The sequence below is a fragment of the Zalophus californianus genome, chromosome 17, assembly GCF_009762305.2.
Source record: "Zalophus californianus isolate mZalCal1 chromosome 17, mZalCal1.pri.v2, whole genome shotgun sequence".
Taxonomy (NCBI): Eukaryota; Metazoa; Chordata; class Mammalia; order Carnivora; family Otariidae; genus Zalophus; species Zalophus californianus.
This window is the reverse complement of record NC_045611.1, coordinates 13,667,452-13,691,678: the sequence shown is the minus strand read 5'-3', so window position 1 is coordinate 13,691,678 and position 24,227 is coordinate 13,667,452. Positions and strand designations below refer to the sequence as shown.

Genomic DNA, 24,227 nt, shown 5'->3' with positions numbered 1-24,227 from the left:
GTCCCACCTGTTGGCCACCGTGGTACAGCCTGGGCTCAAGATGGGTGCCTCCATCCGCAGACAAGGCTGAGGGGACAATAGAGTGAAACTGTCTTTGCCCCATATAGGTTATAAATTCCTTTTATGGTCATTTCCCCTTTCCATCTTAAGCTAAACTCCTTCTGTGCCCTTGACCTCAACCATTCCCAAGACCACAGGGGTTTTCCTTTGTCACTTTTGTCCCTCGCTCCCCAGCCTCTTGATTATCTCCCACCTGCTTCCCTCTATCCTCTCAGAACACTATGGCCCTGTTTCCTTTCTCTGCAAAACCCTCCACTTGAGTGGTTTCCAACCTTAGCTCACATTGGAATCCCAGGGGGAGCTCTGAAACATCTTGATGCTCAGGCTGCAGCCCTGCTAATAGGAATGGGGAGGGCAGAGATGCCTGAGCACTGGTGTGCACCCAGGTTACTTTAACTTGCCCCTGAGCTTGAGAACCACTGTTCTTGATACTGCACCCCTCAGAGGCTGCCCCATTTCTTCTGTTCAAATGTCTCAGTTGGGTACTCTGTACCCCCACTTGTGTTCTTCTCAATGTCTGACAACTCAAATCTTAGCATTCCAGGGCCTGGCCGAAGAATGCACAGAACCACCCTCTCCAGGCTGCTGAAGTCAACTGGCTCCCTGTTCCTGGCATCCTCCATCTCCCTGCAGCCTGCAAGAGCGCCGTGTGGGGTTGTGTGAACCTGGCCTCAAACCCCAACTCCAGCCCTTTTATGCTGTGTGATCTTGAGCAAGTTACTTAAGCTCTCTGAACCTCGTTTTCCTTAAACGTAACTGCTCTCCTGGGGCAGCTGAGAATAGACAGTGATAACCCGGAAATGCACGTCCAGTGCCCTGCAATGCAGCCTGTTATGATCCAGGCCCTATGCCCCTTCTGGCAACTCCCTGCACAGGGGTCCTCCCACCAGCCTCTCCAACCTCTTTTTCTTTCCTTTTCCTCAGACCCCTAAGAATTGCTCACCCTTACTGGGCATTTACTTGAAACCTGGCCTTGTCAAGGTTAACCTCTGGGTCTGACCCCAGCTTTAGGAAGGATATCATCTTGTCTTCTCTATTTTAGAGGAGAAAACTGAGGCACCGGCTGGCAACTTGTCAAAGCTGCCTGGAAGTGGCAGTCCGGGGATTCAAACCAGCACAGTTTGATGGAAGGGCCGGGCTCCTCACTGCTGGTGTGGCTCACCGCCCCTTGCGAGGCCCAGGCTTGTGTCCTGGACCCTCTGTGTTGCTTGCAACCCTTTCTAGATATTGCCAAGTTCCTAAACTTAAAAGATTTAGAAGTGGAGGGTAAAATAGAGAACCTCCTAGAATAAATCAAAGGAGCATATCATCATGATATTGAGGGCAGGAAATATTTCCTAAATAAGACTAAAAAAAAAAACAAGGCTAACCTTAGAAGACTAGATAAGCTGGACTGAATTGAAATGAAGAACTTCTGTTCGTCTACAGACACCATTAGGAGAACTAAAAGGCCACAGGTGGTGCACATGTTCTGCCAAAGGATTCAGAGGCAGAACAGAGAAAGAACCCCTATGACTCAATACAGCTCCCTGACAAACGATTTTTAAAAATCATATAGGCCTGGCTTTGGACCCTAGCTCTTCTCAACTGTTCAGTGAGATCCTGGGTAAGTCTCCATGAGGTTCTGATGCTCCGAATTCATTCTTGTATTTCCAAACTGGGGATAAAATCCCTCACTGTTAGGTTTCCTGTGAGAATCAGAAAAGGGATTAATGCACCAAAAATGGATCATGGGTCAGCTGGGGAATTCTGTCAATACCCCTCTGTCCCTCTCTCGCAAACTGGAGCTCCCCAAGGACTTGGCAACATGTTCGGAGTACGGGGGCAGGGGTATAAATGTGATAAGTGAATGGACAGGGATCAGCATTCCTGGATGAGGGAACAGCATGAGAGAAGCATGAGGGTGGAAAGGTACAGTCAAGGTCTTTGGGGGTTGGGTTAAGGTACTATCAGGGGAAAAGCGAGAACAGGCTGGGCCGGGCAGGGGATGGATCTTTAATACTGGGCCAAGGAATTATATGCCAGGCATTATCTGGAAGGACACAGGCAACCATAAGAGTTTTGGGGACGAGGGGTGCATAAATGATGGGGAAAGAGAGACGGGGAGAGACAGAGAGCTTTGGAGATTAGAGGTCAGGGGCAGTGAAAGATTTCTCCATATGCAGCGGCCATTTCAGGACTTCTGCTTCAAAAGAAGGACGATTGGAACCTAAGTAAAAGAGAGTGTTCAGTGGGAGGGGTGGGCCAGAGGCAGGAGGTGCGTGGTCGGGGCGGGGGGAGAGGAGCAGGAGAGGATCCCGCTTCACCTCCCGTTCACTCCTGCAGAAGGGGACCACCAGACAGAGGGGCTGGCCGAGGTTCTCAGATGTGGCACCCGGAGCTTGTTAGAAACACAGTCTGGGTCCCCACCCCACGCCTACAGAATCAGGGTGTCTGCAGTGGGCCCTGCACTCCAGGGGATTCTGATGAGTGCTCAGATTTGAGAACTGCCGCCGCAGCCGGATGAGACAGCCCCCGAGAAGAAAGGTCTCCGTGGTCTTCCCTTTCAGAGACACTGGTAAATGACATACGGTCACAGAGCCAGGCGGAGGCGGGGTCCCCTCCCCTGCCATCATAGCCCATAGTGGCCTCAGCCCAAGCCAGCCTTCACCCTAAGGGGATGCACCCAGAGATGAGAATCTGCACCCACTCTTGGGGACAGCTCAGCCAGCTTGCGTCTCTGCACAAACGTTGGCTCTTGTGGGGCGGTCATAACCCCATCCAAAGACTTACCCCTTAAAACTTTCTCACTCCATCTTGCCTCCTGCCTGTGACTTTCCTTGGCAGACCCCCATCCCATCCCTCTCCGAAGGGCACGGGGGGTTGCTAATTGGAAAAGGCAGGTGGTGGCCACGCCTGGTAAAAGACTCCTGACCCAGGTTCTGACCCAGGTTCTGACCCAGGGCTTGATTATCAGTTAGGCTAAGGTTTAAAAATAGCAGCCCTGCGGGGGAGGGGGCAGTGCCTGGGTGTGGGAGGGAGGGAAGGAGGGTCGGTCCCGTCCCTCCCGACCCGGTGCCGGTTAGATTTCAGTTCTGCTGCCTTTCCTTCTCCGGGTTTTGACCTTCTGTCTTCATGGGTGAGTTTCCTGCCATGGGGGGATTGGTGAGGGTCCGCCTTGCTGGCAGGATGGCCCCCCTCCCTCCAGCGCTAGCATTTTGTACTTGTCCAGCTTGCACAGGAGTAGTTGCCTAAGGGGAGGGGTCTCTGCATTTCCAGCTCTCGGGAGAGAGCAGAGGGGGTTCAGTGATATTGACTCTTCCTTGTGCTCTTTCTAGAAAGCCTTGTCTTACTCTTAGGGTGAAATCGTCTTCATCTGTGAGATCCTGGATCACTGACCTCACGACTTTTGAGCCTTACCCGAGGGCAGTCGGCGCGCGCGCGCGCGTGTGTGTGTGTGTGTGTGTGTGTGTGTGGCGCGCGCGCTCTGGGTCCCCCCTCCACAGGGCCCACTTAAAGGAGCCTGAAGCGTGTCGGGGTGAATTTGTTAAATTATTTAAACAAGCAACTAAGCATCACGAGGACCCCAAATTATTTCGGGGAAGATGAAAAAGGATTTGGTTAAGAAAAAGACTCAGGGTCTAGCAATTTTAAATTGGGGTTCAAAGAGCCACACCTGTGCAGAAACTATCCCAAGTTAGGCAGAGGCAGATCTTTCTCCCTTAGTCTTGCTGGTATGTCCATTTGCATTCCCAAAGGCAACTCATCCTCCTACTTTATGTGCATACAAACATATGCAAAGATAGGTTCTCAATGCCACCCTCCTTTTTACACCAAAGCAGCATATTATGCACTTGGTTCTGGACCTTGGATCCACCCCTCTCCTCATCACACTCCTTGGAATTTTCCTGGTCCTCGAAGATGTGTCCTTGTTATTATTTTTTTTAATATTTTATTTATTTATTGTGGTAGAGACAGCGAGAGAGGGAACACAAGCAGGGGGAGTGGGGGAGGGAGAAGCAGGCTTCCCAAGGAGCAGGGAGCCCAATGCGGGGCTCGATCCCAGGACTCTGGGATCATGACCCAAGCCGAAGGCAGACGCTTAACGACTGAGCCACCCAGGCGCCCCGTGTCCTTGTTATTTTTAACAGCTGTGTTGTATTCCACCTTCTGCACCTCCTGTAACGTTTCCCCAGTCCCTTCCTGCGGCCACGGGATTCGTCCAATCATCTACTGTCACAGACGGCGCTTGGGCTGGAACATCATGTTGCCTGGACTTAAGCGTTAGGTCGGAGATCACTTGCCTTTGTACCTACAGTGGGTGTTTGTCTTTCTCCTCATGGGGAGGTAGGAAAGGAGACTGTTCAGAGCTGGACCTGGGAAGGGGGGTGGGATTTGAACCTTTTCCCTGTGCTTTCTAGTTATTTGCTCACCTGAGCTTTGGTTTTTAAAATCTGTAAAATGGGGCTCGCAGTCGGGAGGGTGCAGTGGGATCAGCTAAGTCAAGTGTTGGATTCAAGGCCAGACACCGAGCGAGAACTCAAGGTGTCCAGAATAGTAGAGTCTGGCGATCCAGCTGCCCCCGCATCGTTTCTGGGGTGACAGCTGGGGCGTGTGGGGAGGGTGGGGGGTCTCAGAGCCAAGGATCGGAGCTTGGCCATCAAGTCATGGGTTCCATGGGGAAGACCCCCACCCCATTCCCACGCTCGTTTTGACCCTTAGCTTCTGTGCTCTGTTGGGGAACGCTGGGTCTCCCCAGGCCCGTTCTGGGGCTACCTGTTGGGAGGCCTGGAGGAAGAAGGCACGTGATCTGCCTTACATCCTCAAAGCTCTGGTCCCTGGCACAGTCCACAGATGGAGGGGCTGACTGCTAGCCTTACCTGATTCTGCGTCTTCTACACACGTGATTCCATCCGGTTCTCAGAACTGCCCTGTAGGAGAGACGAATATTCCCACCAGTCAACGTCTCTGTCATGGCGGGACCTTGCTCCATCCAAACGGAACCTCGTGTTCGCATGACTCCTCTGGGTTCTTCCACGCTGCCCCCTCAAGGCAGGGAAAGAGGCTGTGATGCGTGTGGGGTTTCCCGTTGCCCCTTGTTCACACTGGGGATGAGTCCTCAGTGGAGAGGTATACTGCCGGACTAGTGGGTGACTGATTTTGTAGGACTGGAAATGCCCTCTGTATGTCTGGAAAGAAAAACATAACACCTGCTACTAACATCTCAAAACGTCTGTGTGACACTTTCACCCTTAACACCCTCACTGCCAACATTTAGGATAAACATTGGTCAGCAGCCAATCTTTTGAACCCTCTCGCCGACAGAGGTGTTCTCAGACCCGTGCAAATAGACCCTAAACAGTGCACATCTGTGTATCTGCATCTGCTTTCCTGCTGCAGGGACTCAGGACGAATTGGTCGACCAGGCGCAGTTTGACGGGCTCCTTTCTCCAGCCCTAGAACCGGTGGCTCAGGGACATCACTGATGTGAGAACATGAGTAGAGAGAAGGAAGAGGCTTCGTTTAGTATACTCAGTATTTATGATGAACCAGAGGAGGGGAGGAACGTGCCAGAAAGCTCTGGCATTTCCTCCCAGCATGAGCATCAAGCACAGTCCCAACCGGAGGGGGTGTATGGGATGCCCCAGCAGCCCCCCCGGTTCCCTGACACAGCATGGCCTGGTTTATCAGGAGATGAGCACTAGGACCCTGCAGCAGTGGGTCCTCCAGAGTCTAGGCAGATCTGAGCTCCAGGCCAGTAGGTTCCCCTAGGAGGAGCCACAAGCCACAGCAGAGCTGGGATCCGGGTAGGTCTCCCTTGAACCAGACTGGTGGTGGGAGGGGGGAGCTCTCCCTGGGAGAGGGGATCCTAGCACAGAGCTCTCCAGATCACACTGAATCTCCCCCCCCCCCCCCCGCCCCCGCTCCTGTCCATGTGTCATAGCTTCCTGCCAGGACCCGAGTTTGGTAAGTCCCAGTTGGGACGCTTGGGCAGGGAAGGTGGCAGCCCAAGGCTGGGCCTCGGATGGGGGACAAGGCGCGAGGCCTGGTGTCGGGGAAAGCAGCCTTCCCCTTGAATCCTGTGGTTCTGTTGCTGTTGGCCGCCCTCTCTGTGAGCTGTGGGCAGGGGGGCATTGATCTTTCCCTGCTGGCCGGCCTTGCCCTTTACCTCCGCCCAGTGAAGAAGTCTGGTCGTTTCTCAGGGCAATGGTAAGTGTCGTATTTTTTCTGCACTTGGGATCTTTGCCTTCCCCACTACCCCCCAAAGTAAGGAAAGGGGAGAGCCTGCAGTGTGTTCTTCTCTCTCCCATAGGGGGTGGCTGTCCTGCAGCTCCCTGCTTCCTTGGAACTCGGCTCCCGGCTCTCCCTGCCACCGTGCAGGGCCTTCGGCTCATGGTGTCACCTCTTCTAGAGCTGTGTCCAGGGTGGGGGTGGCGCTCTGAGCCGGGTCCTGCTCTTACTGCTGGTGAGCAGCATTGTCTCAGGACATTGGGTGAACAGTTAGGAATTCAGTTAGAGGACCGGGCAGGCGGTCACCCGTGGATGATGGGCACCCGCTTTCTCCTCTCCCCAGCCTCCCATTCCGGATGAAGCCGTGGTCAGGCAGAGGGTCCCCTGGAGGTGCTGGAAGGTTGGCAGGCTCCGCCATGGAAATAAAGTCTACGCCGTTGCCATCAGCGGCTCGACTCACCACGTGTACACGTGTGGCCACGGCTACATTAAGGTCTGGGATGAGAGCGCTCTACATGCCTGCAACAAGGCCCCACAGGCCCAGCTGGACTTGCAGGTGTGGTGGGTGTTCGGGGAGGGCTGGGGGAACCCCGACGTGACCTCTGTCATGGGACTTGGAGCCCGGGCCTCGAGCCGGTGATGTGAGGGTGGGGACTGTTCCGGCAGGACCATCAGAACTGCGTCCTTGCCTGCAAGCTGTTCCCTGACGGGCGGCGCCTCATCACTGGGGGTCTGTCCCGGAACCTGACGCTGTGGGATCTGGCACCCACACCCCGTGTCAGGGCACAGCTGGCCTCCACGGGCCCCATATGCTATTCCCTGGCGCTCTCCTCCAATGCCCAGATCTGCTTGGCTTGTTTCAAAGGATTTGTTGAGATTTGGGATTTGCAGAACCAAATCTTGATCAGGTACAGCCCAGGGGAGGGCTGGACAGTGAGGCCTTTGGGAAGGCTTGTGTGCCTTTCTGGACCTCCCTTGCCCCCCTGTGCAGTAGGACTAGGTGACTCCGTGTGGAGAATAGATGTGGGGCACTCCTGGGGGCTTCCTGGGCCCGAAACATCCTGGTGGTTAGCCAGCGCGTGAACCTCTGAGTTCTTCACCCGCCAGGAAGCATGAGGTCCCCGAATATGGGTCCCGCTGTGTGGACATCGCAGGCAGTAAGTTCTGGACAGGAGGAGAAGACACCAGACTATATTCCTGGGACCTGAGGTGCTACCAGAGGTTGTAGCAGCACGAATTATGGCAAGAGGTGTCTGGGCAGCCGCCAGGGGGCTGAGGGTGGTCCCCGGGGCGGAGGGGCCGGAGGCTGAGTCTCCCGAGGGGGCGTGAATGACGGGGTGGGCAGCTTGGAGTGCTGACTCCGGTCCTTCCCAACAGATCCTCAGCATTACCCATGACCCCAGTGAGGAGTGGGTGCTAGTAGGCCTGAGGACAAGCGATATCATCATTCTCCACACGCACCAGAGAGAGAAGGTTAAGGCAGTCCTTCGTAAATATGTCAACCGCCACAACCTCCAGTCTGCCTCCTGTGGTGAGTGGAAGCCAGGCGACCCCCCTAGGGGTCCTGTCCCACCCCAGGATGTCTGCTCTTCTGCAGAGTCGGGGCCCAGCCTCGTTCCAGGCTCTGTTCCTCCCTCTTAAGCCCCAAGCCTGGCCAAGTGGAGACGCAGGTGTCTGTGTCCCTGCCGCTCCCATCTGTGCACCCACGTCTGCCTTGCCCACCGCCGCCTCTCCCTCTGTGGCCTGGCGCCCTGCCTGTCTTCTGTCCCCGTCCCTCTCCTCTCTGGCTCTCTCTAACGGTGCCTTCCTATGCAGAAGAGCAGCTTGGAGACACGGGCAGGCAGAAGAGGCACGAAGCCCCATCTGATTGTCCTTTTGTGCAGTGACACTGAGCACCATCCCGAGTGTGGCAGGAGGATAGGGCCAGAGGAGGGAATGGTTGGGCTCTTGTCTCTGATTTTTATAGATGGGCACACTGAGCCAGAGGAAGAGCTGCTCTTTTCCTAGTCACCTTGGGGATGGAGCTGGGACTGGAATGCAAGCTTGTCTCTGGCCTCTCCACCTGCCTTTCCTTCACCAGGGAGCTATTTTTGACCGCACTGGACGAGGCGATCCACTGCATAGCCGCACCTTCTCTACAAACGTTGTTTCAGGTATTGGGAGGAGGGATGTGCAGACCCAGGCTCTCAGAGCTCACACCCAGATCCCAGTGAGCCAGGTCCCGAGGACAGTGCCGGAAAGTACCTCTGGGGTGGTATCTGGGTCCATTTACTATATCCAGGGGAATGAGGACTCAAGGTTCTGTGACTTCACAGGCTCCACCGTGAGCCCTGAGACCTGCCCCGTTGTCTCCAGACCGAGCCCTAGGTCTGTCCTTACCCTTGAAACAGCCCCAAGTGAGGCATTCAGCTGTGGCCCACGCCTGGCCCCTGCCTGTGGTCACTCTTCTAGCCTCCTTCTCCGTAGGTAGAGGAGCCTACGGCCATCCTGTGTTGTGATGTGTCTTCTGACAACCAGTATCTGGTCACGGGTTCCAAGAACAGTGCCACGGTTTACCAGCTCTTGTACTGAGGTTTCCGTGCTGTGTTCCTGCTGGTGAAGACCCAGAGGAGGCTGGCAGGCTGAGGGGAGGGCCGCCTCCGTGGCCTCGATAGCGCTGCCTCACCCTCGGTGGCCGGGCCTCTGTCCATTCCCTCCCCCCCAGGACACGCCTCGCCTGTGTGCACAGGTTTTTATGATACGGCGTAGGGATTTTTCTTCTGTTAGTATTCTTATCACTGATTTCTGGGTTTGGGTGGGGAAACTTGCCTTTATAATCAGCAAAATAGAAGAGCAAAAACCAAAATGGCCTGATCATGTGGTCAGTTTTTTCAAAGAACAAACTCCTCGTGATGGATTGCTTAGATCCCACTCAGCAACTTCCAGGCTGGGGAAGGAATTTTACACCAGACTTAGGTTTTGTTTGTTAAGTGTAGACCATCAACACTCCACTCCTGACCCAGGTTAAGACTCCATGAGCTGGTCTAACCATATCCCGAGGAAGGGCTCGTGCACTGTCTCTCACGTGCAGTTTCTCTCTCTCTCTCTCTCTCTCTCTCTCTCTCTCTCTCAGCTGCTGCTTGAGAATATCTGGCTTTACTTGAGTCTTTGGAAGGCCTGATTTTCATTCTGGCATTCTGTAATATTCAGTCTGGCCCTCTCCAGGTGGAAAAAGCCGAGCTCCTGAAATCAGGCCATAGAGGCCTGCTTCCTTGTCCTTGCCCATTCTGCCTCCTCTTTGCTTGGTGTTGGCAGAGCTGAGGCAGCTAAAGTTGGTAGCTTAGGGTTGTCACTGGGAGGAGGTGCAAAGCCAGGGACCAAGCGTGCCATCCCGTGCACTGAGATACGGTCAGGTACCTAGTTCCTGCCGATGGATCATGAGTGAGGAATGAGCCTCGTTCCTGGACCAAGGCTAAAGGAGTAGGGGACGTCCCCACCAGGTTCTCGGTCTCCTACCAGCTCCAGGTGAGGAGGTGGAGGCCCTGGGGCATTGCAGGGCTATGAGGTGGAAGCATCCTGAGAACAAGTGTCTACTTACAGATGAACGGACAAGCAAATGTGATGTGTCTGTAATATGCACACACACACAGGAATGTATGCTTCAGCCTTTAAAGGGAAGGAGGTTCTGACACGTGCTGCAACGTGGATGAACCCTGAAGACCTCGTGGGGAGTGAAAGGAGCCAGTCACAAAAGGACAAATACTGTGATTCTACTCCTGCGAGGTCCTTCGATCACTCAGAGGGATGGACAGCAGAAGGGTGGTTTACAGGGAGCTGAGGGAAAGAGAAATGGGAGGTTAGTGTTTGATGGGGACAATTTCACTGTGGCAAGGTGATCAGGATTCTGGAGATGGTGGTCATGGGGACATGGTGGCGGGGACGTGCTCAATGCCACTGAGCTATATGCCTCAAGGGGGTTAAGATGGTATAAGTTCTATTACGTGTATTTTACGCAATTAAACCAACAACTAGGGAATTACAAAGATCAAGTTCAGAATAGTGGTAATCCCTGGGGAGGGAGGGAGCCTGGGTCGTAGGTGACAAAAAGGGAGCTTCAACTCCATCTACAGTGTTTATTTCTTCAAAAATAAAGTGTATCAGAATAAAAAATGAGCACCTCGGGGAGAACCTCAAGAAAGGGTACAGACAATCCACAGAAGGGGAGAGGATATTTGCAAATCCTATTTCTGGTAAGGGACTTCTACCCAAAATATATAAAGAATGCTTATAACTCAACACTAGAAAGACAAGCAAACCAATTGTCCAAGGGGCAAAGGATTTGAATAGACATATCTCCAAAGAAGATACACAGATGGCCAGTAAGCACAGGAAAGGATGCTCACCATCACTGAGGAAAATGCAAATCAAATCCACAATGAAATACCACGTCACACTTGCTAGGATGGCTGGAATAGACAACAGCAAGTGTTGGTAAGGATGGGGAGAAATTGAAACCCCAAATGGTGCAGCTGCTTTGAAAAACAGTTTGGTAGCTCAAAATGTTCAACCTAGAGTCAGCATGGGACCCGGCAGTCCTGCTCTTAGGCATGTGTCTGAGAGAACTGAAAGAAGAAAAAAGCATTTAAGTGGGGAGGCAGTAACTGGAGTGATAAAAGAATTCCAAAATTTTTTGCTGGAAAAAAGGTAAAAGTCCTCGGGTGCTGGGCTGGCTCAGTCTACAGAGCACACCACTCTTAATCTCTTAGGGTTGTGAGTTCAAGCTCCACGTTGGGCGTAAAGATTACTTAAAAAAAAAAAAAAAGATGTAAGTCCCAGTTAATAGTAGTCTTCATAAGTCAAGTAGTAGCATTGGAATTTCTAGATTAATTACTAGAATATTAAGGATACAGTTTCCAGATAGAGGGAAAATGCTGGCACAATGGAACATAATAACTTTTTTTAAAGATTTTATTTATTTGACAGAGAGAGACACAGCGAGAGAGGGAACACAAGCAGGGGAAGTGGGGGAGGGAGAAGCAGGCTTCCTGCGGAGCAGGGAGCCCGATGTGGGGCTCGATCCCCGGACCCTGGGATCATGACCTCAGCCAAAGGCAGACGCTTAACTGACTGAGCCACCCAGGTGCCCCTTAATGAACTAGAACTTAAATAAAAACAGGCAGAACAAAAAGGGAAACCTTACTAAAATGGTAGATTTAAATCCAAACATACCAGTAAATTATATTAAATGTAAATAGAGTAAATATTCCTATTAATCTGTAGAGGTTATATGACTAGTTTAAAAATACCTCAAATATATGTGTTTAAAAGATATATATATTTAAAGATTTTGTCAGAGAGCACAAGCAGGGGGATCAGCAGGCTCCTCGCTGAGCAAGGAGCCCGATGCGGGACTCGATCTGAAGGGAGATGCTTAACTGACTGAGCCACCCAGGTGCCCCTAAAAGAGACATTAAAACAAGCATACAGAAAGTATGAAACTCATAGGAAAAAATGCTTCTACACACTAAATCAAAGCAAGCTGACATTATGTTACTATTAGACCACGTGTAGTCTAAAGTTAAAAGCAGTATTTGCAATAAAGGTGAACACTTCATAAGTGTTCATTTCCCAGGAAGATACAAAAAGTCTATGCTTTATGCATTTATTAATGTAGCCTCAAAATATATACAAATTGACAAAATAGACAAATCTATCAATAACCAACAGTTGAAACAGACAAAAAAGATAACATTTTAAAAAAAGAATACAGAAGATGAACATTAGTAGGAAACGTAGTTCAATGCGGACAACCAGTACAGAATACGTATTTTTTCCCCACATACACAAAAAGCATTTACAAAACACGACCATACACTGAGCTATACACTTCAGAGGATTTAATTCTTATAGAATATATTCTATGACCAGGGTGCCTGGCTGGCTCAGTTGGTAGAGCATGTGATTCTTGATCTCTGGGTGTTGAGTTCAAGCCCCTCTGTGGTGTAGAGCTTACTTTAAAAATTAAAAAGAAGTAAAAATATATAACATATAAAATAAAAAATATTTTATTGATGTGAAGAACAAAAGCAAAAATGTAGATAAAATTAAATTTCTTTATAACTTGCAGCCCATTGACAAATACTTGAGACAGGCAGAGTAAGACGTTCCTCCCGGAATTCCCAACTGTTTTACTGTCAGTGCTTTGCTAGAGGGAAAAACCACCTTGGCTTGACAATCTCTAGGCCTCCAGGATCCTGTAAATCTTCTTTAACATACGAAAATGCTCTTGGAAACTTCCTTTAACTCCCCCAGCTCCAAAATAGATCATCAATTACTCCTCACAGTCCCACTGCAGCTCTTTTCTGCCCAAGAGTCCTGCTCCGGGGCTATAAAAAAACCCCACCTTTTTGCACCAAAAACCTCTCAAGAATTCTTTTTTGACCGTTGGTTCGGGAACCCCACTTCAAACCACATCACTATGACCACGATGCAACCAATTAAGATAGAAATGAATAATAAAACTAGAAATTTCCCTATTTTGGAAAATAAGAAATATACTTCTAAATAATGGGAAACTGAATCACAAAGTAATTGGAAGCTATTGTAAACCGAATAATCAAAACTTGCAGGGTTCAGCTAGAGCTGTGGGTAGAGCGAGGCCTCGCCAGGGCAGCGCCCCACCTTGCGGTCCTGGGCCACGTGGGGGGCCCGCGCTGCCTGCCCAGGTTGCCCCCCACTCCTCGGCCGGCTCTTGAAAGCCGGGTCTGGGATGGAGCGAGGGTACAGCCTCTGGAGACAGCCGAAAAAGAACGTGGAGACACGGTCTTGCTCCAAGTAGAGAGAAGTTGGGGCAAACAGAAGCGATCCAGGAGAAGCACTTTCGCAGATGCCGCAAAAGCAAGCGCACCACTCGGCGACGCTCGGTCCATTTCCGCGCAGCAGCGCCAACACGGCGCGTTTTCTCACTTACGGCTTTTCCTTCTTGGCAGCGGGGCCGCGGTCCCTCCTCCCGCCTGCGTTCCCGCTGAATGAGGCTCCCTGCTGCTGGGGACGTGCGTTCCTCCGTCGCGGGCGTCCCGCTACCGGGAGGGCTTCTGAGCCCCCTCGCAGCAAGTCTTTCTGCACACACCGCATCGGAGCACAGCAAAATAGCCGTGCCCTCTCTGAGGCTCGAACTCAGGACCTTCAGATTATGAGACTGACGCGCTGCCCACTGCGCCAAGAGGGCTGCTGGAACTCCACTCTTCTTTACCATTGAAGGGAAGTGCCTACGGCCCCTTCCACCGCCTGAGCCGCTTCCGCGCGTCTGTCTCTCCCTGCAGCGACCCGGGGGTCCCCGCCCCGCAGCGGGCCCCACGCCGTTGAATGTACAGACACGCGGGGAAGGAGGGTCGGTCTTGGGAGAAGAACGGTCTCCGCGGACCCGGCCCGAGCAGCGGCGCGCCGGGCAGGTGCACAGGCTCCGAGGGTGACCCCACCCGCGCGCTCGGGGACTCGGGAGGCGCGCGCCTGGCTCGGGCGCAGGGCAGGTGAGAGGGGCCCTCCGAGCCCAGGTGTCAGTCCTGATGGCGCGGGGGAGGGAGGACCTCCGGCTCGCGGGGCTGACGGGCGGGGACAGAGGCTGGAGGGGGCGGCACCGGCTGTGGGTGGGCGGCAGGGGGCGCCCCTGCGCAAGGGGGTGGGTAGGGCCCAGGTAGCAAGAGGGGTGGGGGACGGAGTGGGATGACGGAGAGGGGCTGAGAGCTGTTTGGGGCGTGAGGTCCTGGTCCTGGATTAGGGGTGGGAGTGAGGAAAGGGAAGGGAGAGAAGATTCCAGAAGACTCTTGGGAGGTGAGTTCAGTAGGAAAGCACAAGGAAACCAAAGTTACCTTGGACTTGTCAGTTTATTAGCGACTCTATTTTTGTATTTTCTTTCCAATAATTTGCTCCCTTATTACCTATAGGGACATTTCATCTCGAAGGGCAGAAGACTGGTGCCACTCCCCCCAGCAGGGTTTTAAATTTCATTGTAATAAGAATGTAGGGTGGATAGATGGGTGGATGGGCTGAACATACAACCGTCTCTAGGAAGGCATTCCTTCCTTATTCCTTTTTTTTTTTTTTCCCTCTTCCTTTATTCCTGCAGGGAAATTTCTGTTGCAGATGCTCAGAGGGATGGCTCCCAAGGAATTGTTTACCTGTCCCATTTACCTGGCGAGTATTACAGGTAAGACTACGTTGGACTTCTCAGCTTCTTCACTCCCCAGCTCTTGTGGAATTCTTGCTTTCACCACAGTAACAATATATTTTCATATCTGGTGGGACAAGCCCCTTCCTTCTCCTTGCGCCTTTAAGGGTTTTGGTGCTCCGTCGGAAACAGGTTTCAGGTCATCTCTCATGCTGCGCAGTTCACGCTGATTCCCTCTTACTTCCCCGGATTTCCAGATTGTTCTCAGTTCCCTATGTGTCAGTCTTGCCTCCTCTCTTGACGGGGTGTTCTGTGATCCAGGGACAGGATCTGGGCCACCCCTAAGTACAGCATATTCACAAGGATGGGTGGTGGGGGCTCTGGGCCCCACCCCAAGCCACTCTGCTGCCATCTCCTGCCCAGACTCAGAGCTGACCGGAGAGTGTGCAGTGAGCAAGGAGCACTGCATGGAGAGTCAGCGGCTTGGGTTTGGTTTCCTTTCAGCCGCTACCCAGCCTTGACTTTGTGGCTTCCCCTCCCTTTTGTCCTGGGGTGGCACAAATTCTGCCCCAAGAATAGGAGGCAGAGTCTGACAGCTGGAGGGGTTTTCAGGCACTGTCAGAGCTGTGAAGCCAGAGTTCCCTCTACCTCTCCCACCTTGAGAAGCTGCAGAGGGAAGGACACGGTTTGTTCTAGGAATCTCTCTAGATACATTTGGCGAGGTGTCCCCGCGCCCAATGTTGAGTCATTTCTCACTGTCCTTTAGGGGAAATAGCCATCAGGGCCCTGCAATGATAAGGCGGACCCTCAGCCTCCCAGCCAGACGAGATGAACTGTCCTGCCGAACCATCTAGGGCCTTCCTGCCTTCCTCCCGTCTGCCTGCTCCTCCTCATCTGCTTCCTGGGCTCCTCCTGCACAGTGGCCTGAAGCTAGCAGAGATGTTTCTCTCTCCCCGTCACTTTTTTGCAAACTTTGCTCTTCCCCTGAGATGGTTTCTCTTTCTTTGGGGCAGAGGTTGGTTTGGAATTTTCTGGACCCCCTGCAGCAGGTACATAAGAACTAGTTTTTGCTTATTGATAGGTCTGAGAGGGGAGGGCCTGAGCAGAGAGGCCGGTGCAGCGGAGGGTGGGGGCTTATTGTGACGCGTCAGTGTCAGAGGCTCCCCAGGACTTGGGTGGGCAGGGAGTGAGGAGCTGAGGGGAAAAGCAGGCACCAGGGCATGGTAAGGGGAGGCTCTGCCTTCTCTCTTTCCCTGGGACTTTCTTACTGGCTTCTTCATTACTGAAATCATTCCCTCGTCATACTTAGCTCAGATATGATGCCTGCCGTGAGCCCCTCCCTTGATTCTTTGGTGGGTATTTGGTCCTCCCCTCTGTTCCACTCCAGCTCTCTGGGCAGCACAGATTGTGTTTGAGACACCCGACACGTTGTCACCTCCGAGGAGACGGACAGGTTTATCTTCTCAGGTTCTGTCCTCACTGCATCCATCCCAGTGCCTCTTCCGTGAATGAAAAGCCATTCTCTCTAGGTGTTCCTGGGGTCGGTGATTTCAGGGACGCGGTGAGAGGAAAAGCTGCTTTTTGTGTACTGGGCCCCTGATAGGACTTCGTTGACAGGGTCCTGGGGATTCGGCAGGAGGCCACTAGCAAAGACAGTAGAACTCCGTGCCCCCCAACCCCCACCCAGGGAGGGTCAGGGTCTTGAAATCCGCCAGCATGCAAAGTGAAGGGATGCCTGCAGTTCTCCGGCCCTTCCTCCAGGGGGCAGCCTTGCATTGCCTCTAACACCCAAATGCTTTGCGGTGGAGGCCAAGGAGCCTTGCCTATGAGACCTGTCCTCTGGTCTCTGCTTTGACTTTGACTGGCTGCGAGATCTGCAGAAAGTCTTTTCACTTCCTGGGTTTGTTTCTCCTCTATGAGGGAACAGGGTCAGTTCCTCCCAACTTATTCTACGATACCAGCGTCCCATAAATTCCCTGGGCTGTGGCCATGCCCCCTGGGGAGGGGGGACTAAGTCCTCTGCCTTCTACTTCTCATAATGCCTTAGAGGACCAGGTCTTGGAGACAACCGTGCGTGGCTGCTGGAGTGAGGTGCCTCTGTTCATCTCCAGGTCGGCCATGATGGGGTGTCTTAACCCTTCTCTTCCCATCAAGTGCTGATCACACCTGAGTCGGCCTCGCTGGCCTGTGGCATCCACCTAGCACAGAGAGGCAGCCGTGGTAACTGTTGCTCATCACTGATCGTTTGAGCACTGTGAGCCGGAGGACCTTTTCTGGCTTTGCTGAGCTCCCCCACTCACTGCCTGGTGTGGAGGGTCCAGCTCTCTCTGGGCGCCTACTAGGGAGCAGGAGATGCCCCCAGAGCTGCCCCCTCCCAGTCCCCTTGGTTCTGTTCCCCTGGTTTCCAAACCCAGCTGCCCGTCAGAATAACTGGGGAATGCTTGCTATTCACCCAAAAAAAGTACTTATTTACAGCATTATGTTCATCATAAATTTCTAACTTATAGAGCTGGTAGGAGCTAAACTAAGAAAGTCATTCGGTAGGAGGAAAGTGTTTAGGCAGTGGTCTTTGTAGTGGTCAGTTTTTGAAAACCCCCAAACTTCAGACTGTCTGCATACACCTTCTTGGGCAAAAGGAAGTTCTTAACTTGGGGAAAGTGCAGATTGCGTCTTCTCAGTAGGTCTCGGGGAACTAACTGTATGTGGGATCCTGGGCTGGGGGAGGGAGGGGCCCAGGCGGTCGTCCTGGGTGGGGCTGTGCTGGAACTCCCTGGTGGAGTGGGCATCCTTGTTTTGGGATGATCATGGAAATCATAGAGATGACAGGTGGCCTGTGACATCCACTCTCTCGAGGAGAAGGATTTCTTGTTGGTGGGACCCCAGCTCGGTGAGCGAGGAGGCCTGCCATCCACTTGACACCTCAGATGACTCCTAGGAACTGGTTTTGGGGCTTCTGGCTCACATGGAACACCTTCAGCAGGAAGAATAAGACCCCACAGGTTGGCTTCTTGTTGGTGCTGGGAGTCAGATTTCACCTGTGTTGATGGTTGGGCCAGAGAAACTTTCCTCTGGCCTTTGAGGGTGTCTTTTAGGAAGTTTCTGGTGACGTCTTACTTCTTGGAGTTGTTTTGAGGGGCGTGGTTTGTTGATAGTAAGGTTCATATGAAAAATAAACCTGCTAGAATATCCAGGGAAAACACTGAAACATTGGAAAGGTGGAGGGTCCATTAGTGTTTGTTCACCAGACATTAAAACAAACCATTAAGCATCTGTAATTAAAGCGGTATGGCCATGGCACACGAATAGACAGACCAGTGAAATAGAACAGAAAGTGCAGAAATAAACCTAAGTACAAATGGACATTTAGTGTGTGATAAAGGTGGCATCTCGAATCTCAGAAGCAATGATAGGCTTTTTAATAAATGGTGCTGGGAAACTGTGCAGTCATTTTAAGAGAGAGAATTAAATTCATAGTTCACATTGTATAGAAGAATACACTCAAATGGATCATGAATTTAGATGTAAAAAATGAAACCATGTAAGTACTAGTGGCAGGGGGGGAAAGCCTGGGTAAATTCCACTTAAGCTCTGTATAAGGAAAGGATTTCAAACCGTGACTCTGAATCCAGAGGCAGTTGAACGAACCATTGGTAAATTGGACATGGCAAAAAATACCATAAAGTCAAAACAATTAAAAAATTGGGAGAAAATACTTGCAACACCCAAAACTAAGGGCTTCGCCGCAAAGATGAAGAGTTTAAGATCCCTAATACGCAGAGAACTCTTGAAAATTAAGGGACAGAGGATGAGATTCTCCAAAAGAAAAACGGGAAAAGACTTGAAGAGATGATTCGCACACACGCCCAAAGACAGCGGTCCTCAAACATATGACAACGTGTGCAAGCACACTCACAGCCAGAGATCCGTCAGCTCAAACAGCTGAGTGCCGGGTGGTGACCTGGATTGGCTCCTGGAACATGGAAAGGACATTAATGAGCAATCGGCGAAATCTGAGTGAAGTCTGCGGATTAGTTAACATCTCCACGTTCATTTCCTGGTTTTGATCCTGGCGTTCACCATTACCGAAGTGCTAACATCTGGAGAAGCTGGGTGAAGGGTATGTGGGAGCTTGATTATTAAGTCTGAAAATTAAAAGTTTTAAAAATTAAAAACAAATGGATAAAAGTGAAAGCCCTCTGGCCTCCTTCCAGAGATTGTCATTCGGTGACTCTTAGAAAGGGGGCTAAGGGTTGTATTTTTAACAAACTCCCTGGGCGCCTCTAGTATTCAGGTGCAGATCACCCTGGACCAGGTGAGCTTTAACATCAGTTTTATTCATTGGCTTAAGAAATGTTTGAGTGACTCGTCAACACTCAAACAGAATAAACAAATAGATCAATAAAACACCAACACCGCAGGCGTGGTGGCCGCACGAGGAGCATAGACCTGGGCTGTGGGTGTACCGGGCAATTTCATGTTTCTCTGTCAGAAAATGTAATTAACATTTTTTAAAAAATCAAAGGCTCTCTATGAACCAAACACTTTCTGCTTTAACTAAATCCCCAAAATCATTTACTCAAAATAGATCAATGGTTTTGTGTGCCAGGCCGATCAGTTTTGTGGGGATAAAAAATGGAAGAAGAGCCATTTCCTGTCCTCAAGGAGTTCGTGGTTCACTGGCTGAGATGCACCCTGGGAACTAACTCTAACAGATGCCAGAGTGTGGTCAAGACTCGGGGGGGGGGGGGGCTTGGATTTGACCCGAACCTGCTGGGGGCTGTGGAAGGGCGGTTGGTCAGTTGGAATGTGGGGAAAGGGGACAATCTGAGAGGCAGTTGGGGGGGTGGTGGTTCCAAGCATAGAGGACAGTTGGGGGAATGAGAACGCTGCTGGAGAAGGGTGGGTCAAGGGCACAGCTTCGGGACTCGGAGGAGGGGATGAAAGGTAGTGTTGTGAGCCAAAATAGGGGAGCTGGGAGGGCTCACTGGTTTGAGATAGGCGAGTCCTCCATTACCGTGCTTGGGTCTGTGAGTGGCCCCTGAGGACAGGTTGCTGCTCCCCAGGACCCCACATCGGGGGCAGGAGACCAGCACGGCCACCTGAACTAGCCTTCTGGAGAGAGTGAACCCCATGCTCTTGGGGAGGTGCCTGAGGCTGAGGCTGGAGGAAAGGGTCAGGCGTTTGGAGCTGGTTGGGCTTCAGGGGAAGACAGACGTCTGTGTGCATAGAATACACTGGCCTTTGGAAATGTGGGTCTGTTGATCAAAGGAAAAGATGGAGGCTCAAAACGAAGTGAGACAGGCCCCCACAGCTGCCAGGGGAGGGGTTATGGAGGGAGAGGGTGTGGCTCGAGGGTCCTGGATGGGGAACCCTGTGCCCACGGGCTTAGGAGAGGGGTGTTTGATCCAGTAACACCCCCCTCCCCCATTCAGACCCCTATTGTGTGCATGTGGGAGCTCTGTCCTTGAGTTTGCTCACCTTTAAATTGGGAAGGAACAGAACGTATCTTGAAAGCAGGGTGGTAGGATTAAATGGCTCATATATGTAAAGTGATTTCAGGTATGTGCAGTACTCACAAATGCTACTGTTTTAATTAGGGGGCAAGAGGAGACTGAAGGAGCAAGTCAAGGGGCTGCAGAGGCTTCCCAAGCCCTGGGAAGAGCGGGTTTTAAGAAGTAGAATGGAGTCGTCATGATTTCAAACGGCCGCTAGGTGCCAGGTAGGGAAGGTGTATTAGCACAGACAGGCCTCACTGTAACCTTATGAGCGACTTTTATCATCCCCACTCTATGCTGAACAGGCTTAAGGTACAAGAGTATGACTTAAATTTTCTGTTTTGATCTGGACCTTGAGTATTAAATGGCCCTTGACTTGAATGCTGGCCTCCTATGGAGATGGTCGTTTGCAGGACACCTTCAAGGGCCGAGGCTCTGCTAATTGCGGGTGACCTCAAGCTGTCCCCACCCTCCCTGGCTGGAGTGCAGGTTGGTCATAGCTGCTGGGAATCTTTATGTCCCTTTCCTGCTTCCAACCTTCCAGCTGCCTCTTGGGAAATACTCGTTGGGACCTCCCACTGACTCATCCTGAGCCATCCTGCTTCAAGTCTTTGCTCTTAACTCTGCCTCTCCACGCAAATCCTGCCACCATTGCCCATAGGGACCACATCCCTTCCTCCCCACTTCCTCTGGCCTTAAAAGGGCCCAGGTGAACTTGATCCTTGCTCTGAACTTGTAGAGAAACTTCCCTCAGCATGACTCCTTTATACTTTTCCTGCTTCCCTGGGATGATTTCTCTTTCTCAGGGCCAAAGGATGGTTTAGACTTTGCTGAATCCCCTGTGTAGTATCTCCCAGGTATTGAATGCTCAAGTATCCAGATTGTGGACAGGCTTGTGCAGGATTCAGGAAACCCAAGTGTTCATGAGCAGGGCCGAGGTGAGGGCGCTGGCAGAGTCCCAGGGATCCTACCAGACGTGGGCCTGGCCAGAGAGCCCAGCCTGGAGAGGTGGGGAGATGCTTGAGGCGGACAGCCACTGTGCCCATGGTGAGTTAGGAGGGAGAGAAGGAGGGAAGAAGAAGCAGCAGATGGGACAAGGGATGAGTGAGGAGGGGCGTTGGCTGTGTCTGTCCCTGCCCCCAGAAATGCCTTTCCATGTTCTGTCTCCCTCTGTTTTCCTCTTGAGAGCTCACGTGTCTGCCACCAGAACCGCCCCCCCCCCCCCCCCCCCCGCCCAATCCGTTTGCTTGGTACTTGGTCTCCCATCCCACTGCAGTCACCTCATCAAATCTTTGCTTCTCTGTTTCCTTGGTTATCTCACTCTGGACACTCCACGGGGCCTGGGACAGTGGCTCGTCATTTCTGGTTCTCAACGTACCAGACTCAGTGGCCGGGCTGCCGGAAGCCACCAATATGTGATGCTGACCGGACACATTCGGGGATGCAGCAAGGGAGAGAAAGGAAATGATGGTGGGCATGAGTTTCCCATTAACAGGGATCCTGGCGGTTCCTCCGGGGTTGTCTAGAGCTAAAGGAGAAACTCCCCAGGAGGGGTATGCACTGAACCCGACCCTCAACTTTCCTGGGCAGGGACCCCAAGAAATCTGAGAGGCAGACCCGAGGTTTGGGTTGCTTAGCAATTAGACAGCAGGGGGCGCTCTGGCTCCACCTAGATCCCTACGTCTGGTGTCAGTCCTCTCCCTCTTGACGGGAAACGCTGACCCCAGTGGCAGGATGCCCACAAGGGAAACTGCAGCAGCTCCGAGCCTAGGGCAGTTGGCTAGCTCCTCCTCGAGGGGCCGAGCGTGGGGAAAGAGACCCTCGTCTTCACAGCCTGTTCTCTGGGATGAAAAGTAAGAAGGTTCTGATGATGTCACCAGCTCACAAATACACTGAGGCCTGGGGCCCAGAGTGCAGGTCTAGTCCCTACCCTCCCTACCCTGACACTGTGTGCTCTTGACACATTCACTTCCCCTCTCTGGGCCTCTTTCTTCTTCTCCATCAAATGGCAGGGTTCATACCTTCTAGCCTGTTCGAGGATGCAGAGCACTCCCCAGACATCCTGGGCTGTGGTGCTGCTGTGTGGACCATCTCCATGCTTTGTGGCCTCAGACATTGCCCTTAGGGGACCAGAGTCCGGAAAACCCACCTTCTCCTGCGGTGGGGACTGGTCCTACACGGGGCGTTTCCCGGCCCCTTCCCAAAAGCCACTCAGGCACAACTAGGGGGATGAGCAAGCCAGTCAAGGAAAGGAGCTGGGGCCTCTTAAGAGAGGAGCCCCAGGCGGGGCCAGATGTGGGCAGTGTTGCCCATATGGCAGATGGGTAACGTCTGTCAAACCGGGGTGGCTATTGTTTTCTGAAACAAAAATTTTCGAGTTTGAACATGCCTATTTACAAACTATCAGAAAAATGTGCCTGTGAAGACAGTTTGCTCGAATGCCGTCTCCTGCTTGTCACAGGCCTCCGGGGATGTGAAGGCGCCACCCTGGGTGGCTTTCAACAGGAAGCCGGTGGTGAGACTGAAGAGTCGCTGGCCGGAAATGAGGGCAGAGGACGAGTCCTGGGGCCCAGATGTCTGAGCCCGGGCATCGGCCTCAGCGGGAGGAGGAGAGTCCGCTCGGCCCCTCAGCACAGCTGGCCTGCTGGCACCCCGGCCGCCTCTTGCCATGAAACAAAAGCAGAGACAGACTCGGGGGACCAAGGGGAGGTTTAATGGAGGAAGAATGAGGACTCCTCGGGGGCTCCCCGTGATTATTTCCCAGATGCTGGCTGGCTGCGGGGGCCTGTGAGGAGCTCAGAGAGGGGCCTGGAGGAAGCCTGGTGGCCGCTTTGGCGACAGGTGATGCCCGGGTGCTGTGCCCTGGCGCTGACTTGCTGGCTCTGTGCATCGGCCGCCGGGGTGGTGGGTGGCGTTCACAGGGGGGCGCACTTGGAGATGAGAAGCACCGGCACAGACCGCGGCTCCCTGCCCAGTCCTGCCCCTTGGGGGAGGCAGGGGAGGCGACGCAGGGGCCCTCTCCCCGCCGATGCGGCCGCCCTGGGAGGGCGCTGCCTCTCTTCCAGGCTGGGTGTCCCGCGGAGGGCGCTGTCACAGGGCTGGCCAGCGAGTGGAGGACGGCTCGGGAGCGGGAACCCCATGGAAAGCCAGACTGGAGTCGGAGTGCCCTGCATTTCCCGAGATCCTGAACCTGGAGTGCCCGGGACTCACCCTTGGAAGAGTCACCTAACCCTCTCTGTGCCCCAGGGTCCTTCTCTGTCACATGGTGATCAGAATAGTCGTGACCCGGTTACCGGGCCGTGAGGTCTAAATGAGGTAATACGGGCCACAGGTTCTTTTGAGCAGGATTTCTTTTACTTAGAAGGATAAAAAAAAGGGGGGGGGGAATACTCCCTAAGAAGAGTTCTGACCTCAATATCCTTGGGTGCCTGATATTGGGGGCGGTTGTGGAAGGGCATCAGGGGTTGAATGGCATCAGAGACTGGTGAACCACCCGCTCCAAGACCGCAAAGCCTTGTGTCTGTGTGTATGTGCATAAGTCACTTGTCCCCCCGAGCACCGGGTCTGCATACTAAGATGCAGGGGGGTGGGGGGTCGTGACAAGATTGGGTGCCTCGGGGGTTTCAAGTGTCTTTATTTGAGACCAGCGTTTCTCAGCCTCGGTGCTATTGACATTTGGGGCCGGATGACTCTTTGTAGTGGGGGGCTGTCCTGTGCATTGTAGGATGATTAGCAGCATCTGTAGCTCTTCGCCACAAGGTGCTAGTTGTGACAATGAAAAATGTCTCCAGATGTTGCTAAATGTCTTCAGGGAGGCGAGGAGGGCACAGGTTGCCTCTGGTGGAGAGCTCCTGCTTTGTACAGTTCTCTATGCAGCGAGCCTCCCGTAAGGGGCGATTATTTGCTGTCCTGAAATTTATAGCAAAGTTACTTTTCTGAGCCTCCGTTTGTCTGCCTCCTTCTGTGCACAGTCTGGAGGGTCCACTGAAATCCTGGCAAATCCTGGCAAACGTTGGTAGACCATAGGCTTTCCAAACCCCAGCCCCGTTTGATATAAATTACTGGTTCCTTAACCTGGCTGGGCAGCTGGATCAATTGGAACTTTGTTTTTATTGTATTTCTTTTCCACTCAAACCTAAAGGGCTTTTAGAGCATTAAATGCAACATAAATCACTCAGTCCTTTACTATTAAAACCTGAGCTGCAATGAAAATTAAATAGTTAATTCTGTGGAGAAGAAGATCTTGAGGTAATCTTCTTTTGTGGTGAATACTTTTTTTTTTTTTTTTTAAACCACAGACCTCAAATTGGGTAGTT

At 52.4% G+C, this 24,227-nt stretch overlaps 1 protein-coding gene and 1 non-coding gene across 2 annotated transcripts; one reads left to right on the top strand and one right to left on the bottom strand.

Moving 5' to 3' along the window:
• Positions 1-5,534: 5,534 nt before the first annotated feature.
• TLE7 (TLE family member 7) lies at positions 5,535-8,841 on the top strand. Its single transcript, XM_035725259.1, is given in 10 exon segments — positions 5,535-5,690; positions 5,692-5,793; positions 5,984-6,006; positions 6,219-6,249; positions 6,614-6,826; positions 6,937-7,178; positions 7,378-7,519; positions 7,648-7,805; positions 8,351-8,423; positions 8,737-8,841. Coding segments are annotated over 10 exon segments (1,245 nt in total).
• A 4,563-nt stretch (positions 8,842-13,404) lies between these two features.
• Positions 13,405-13,477, bottom strand: TRNAM-CAU. The gene has a single exon. It is a non-coding gene; the product is annotated as a tRNA-Met (tRNA).
• Positions 13,478-24,227: the final 10,750 nt, after the last annotated feature.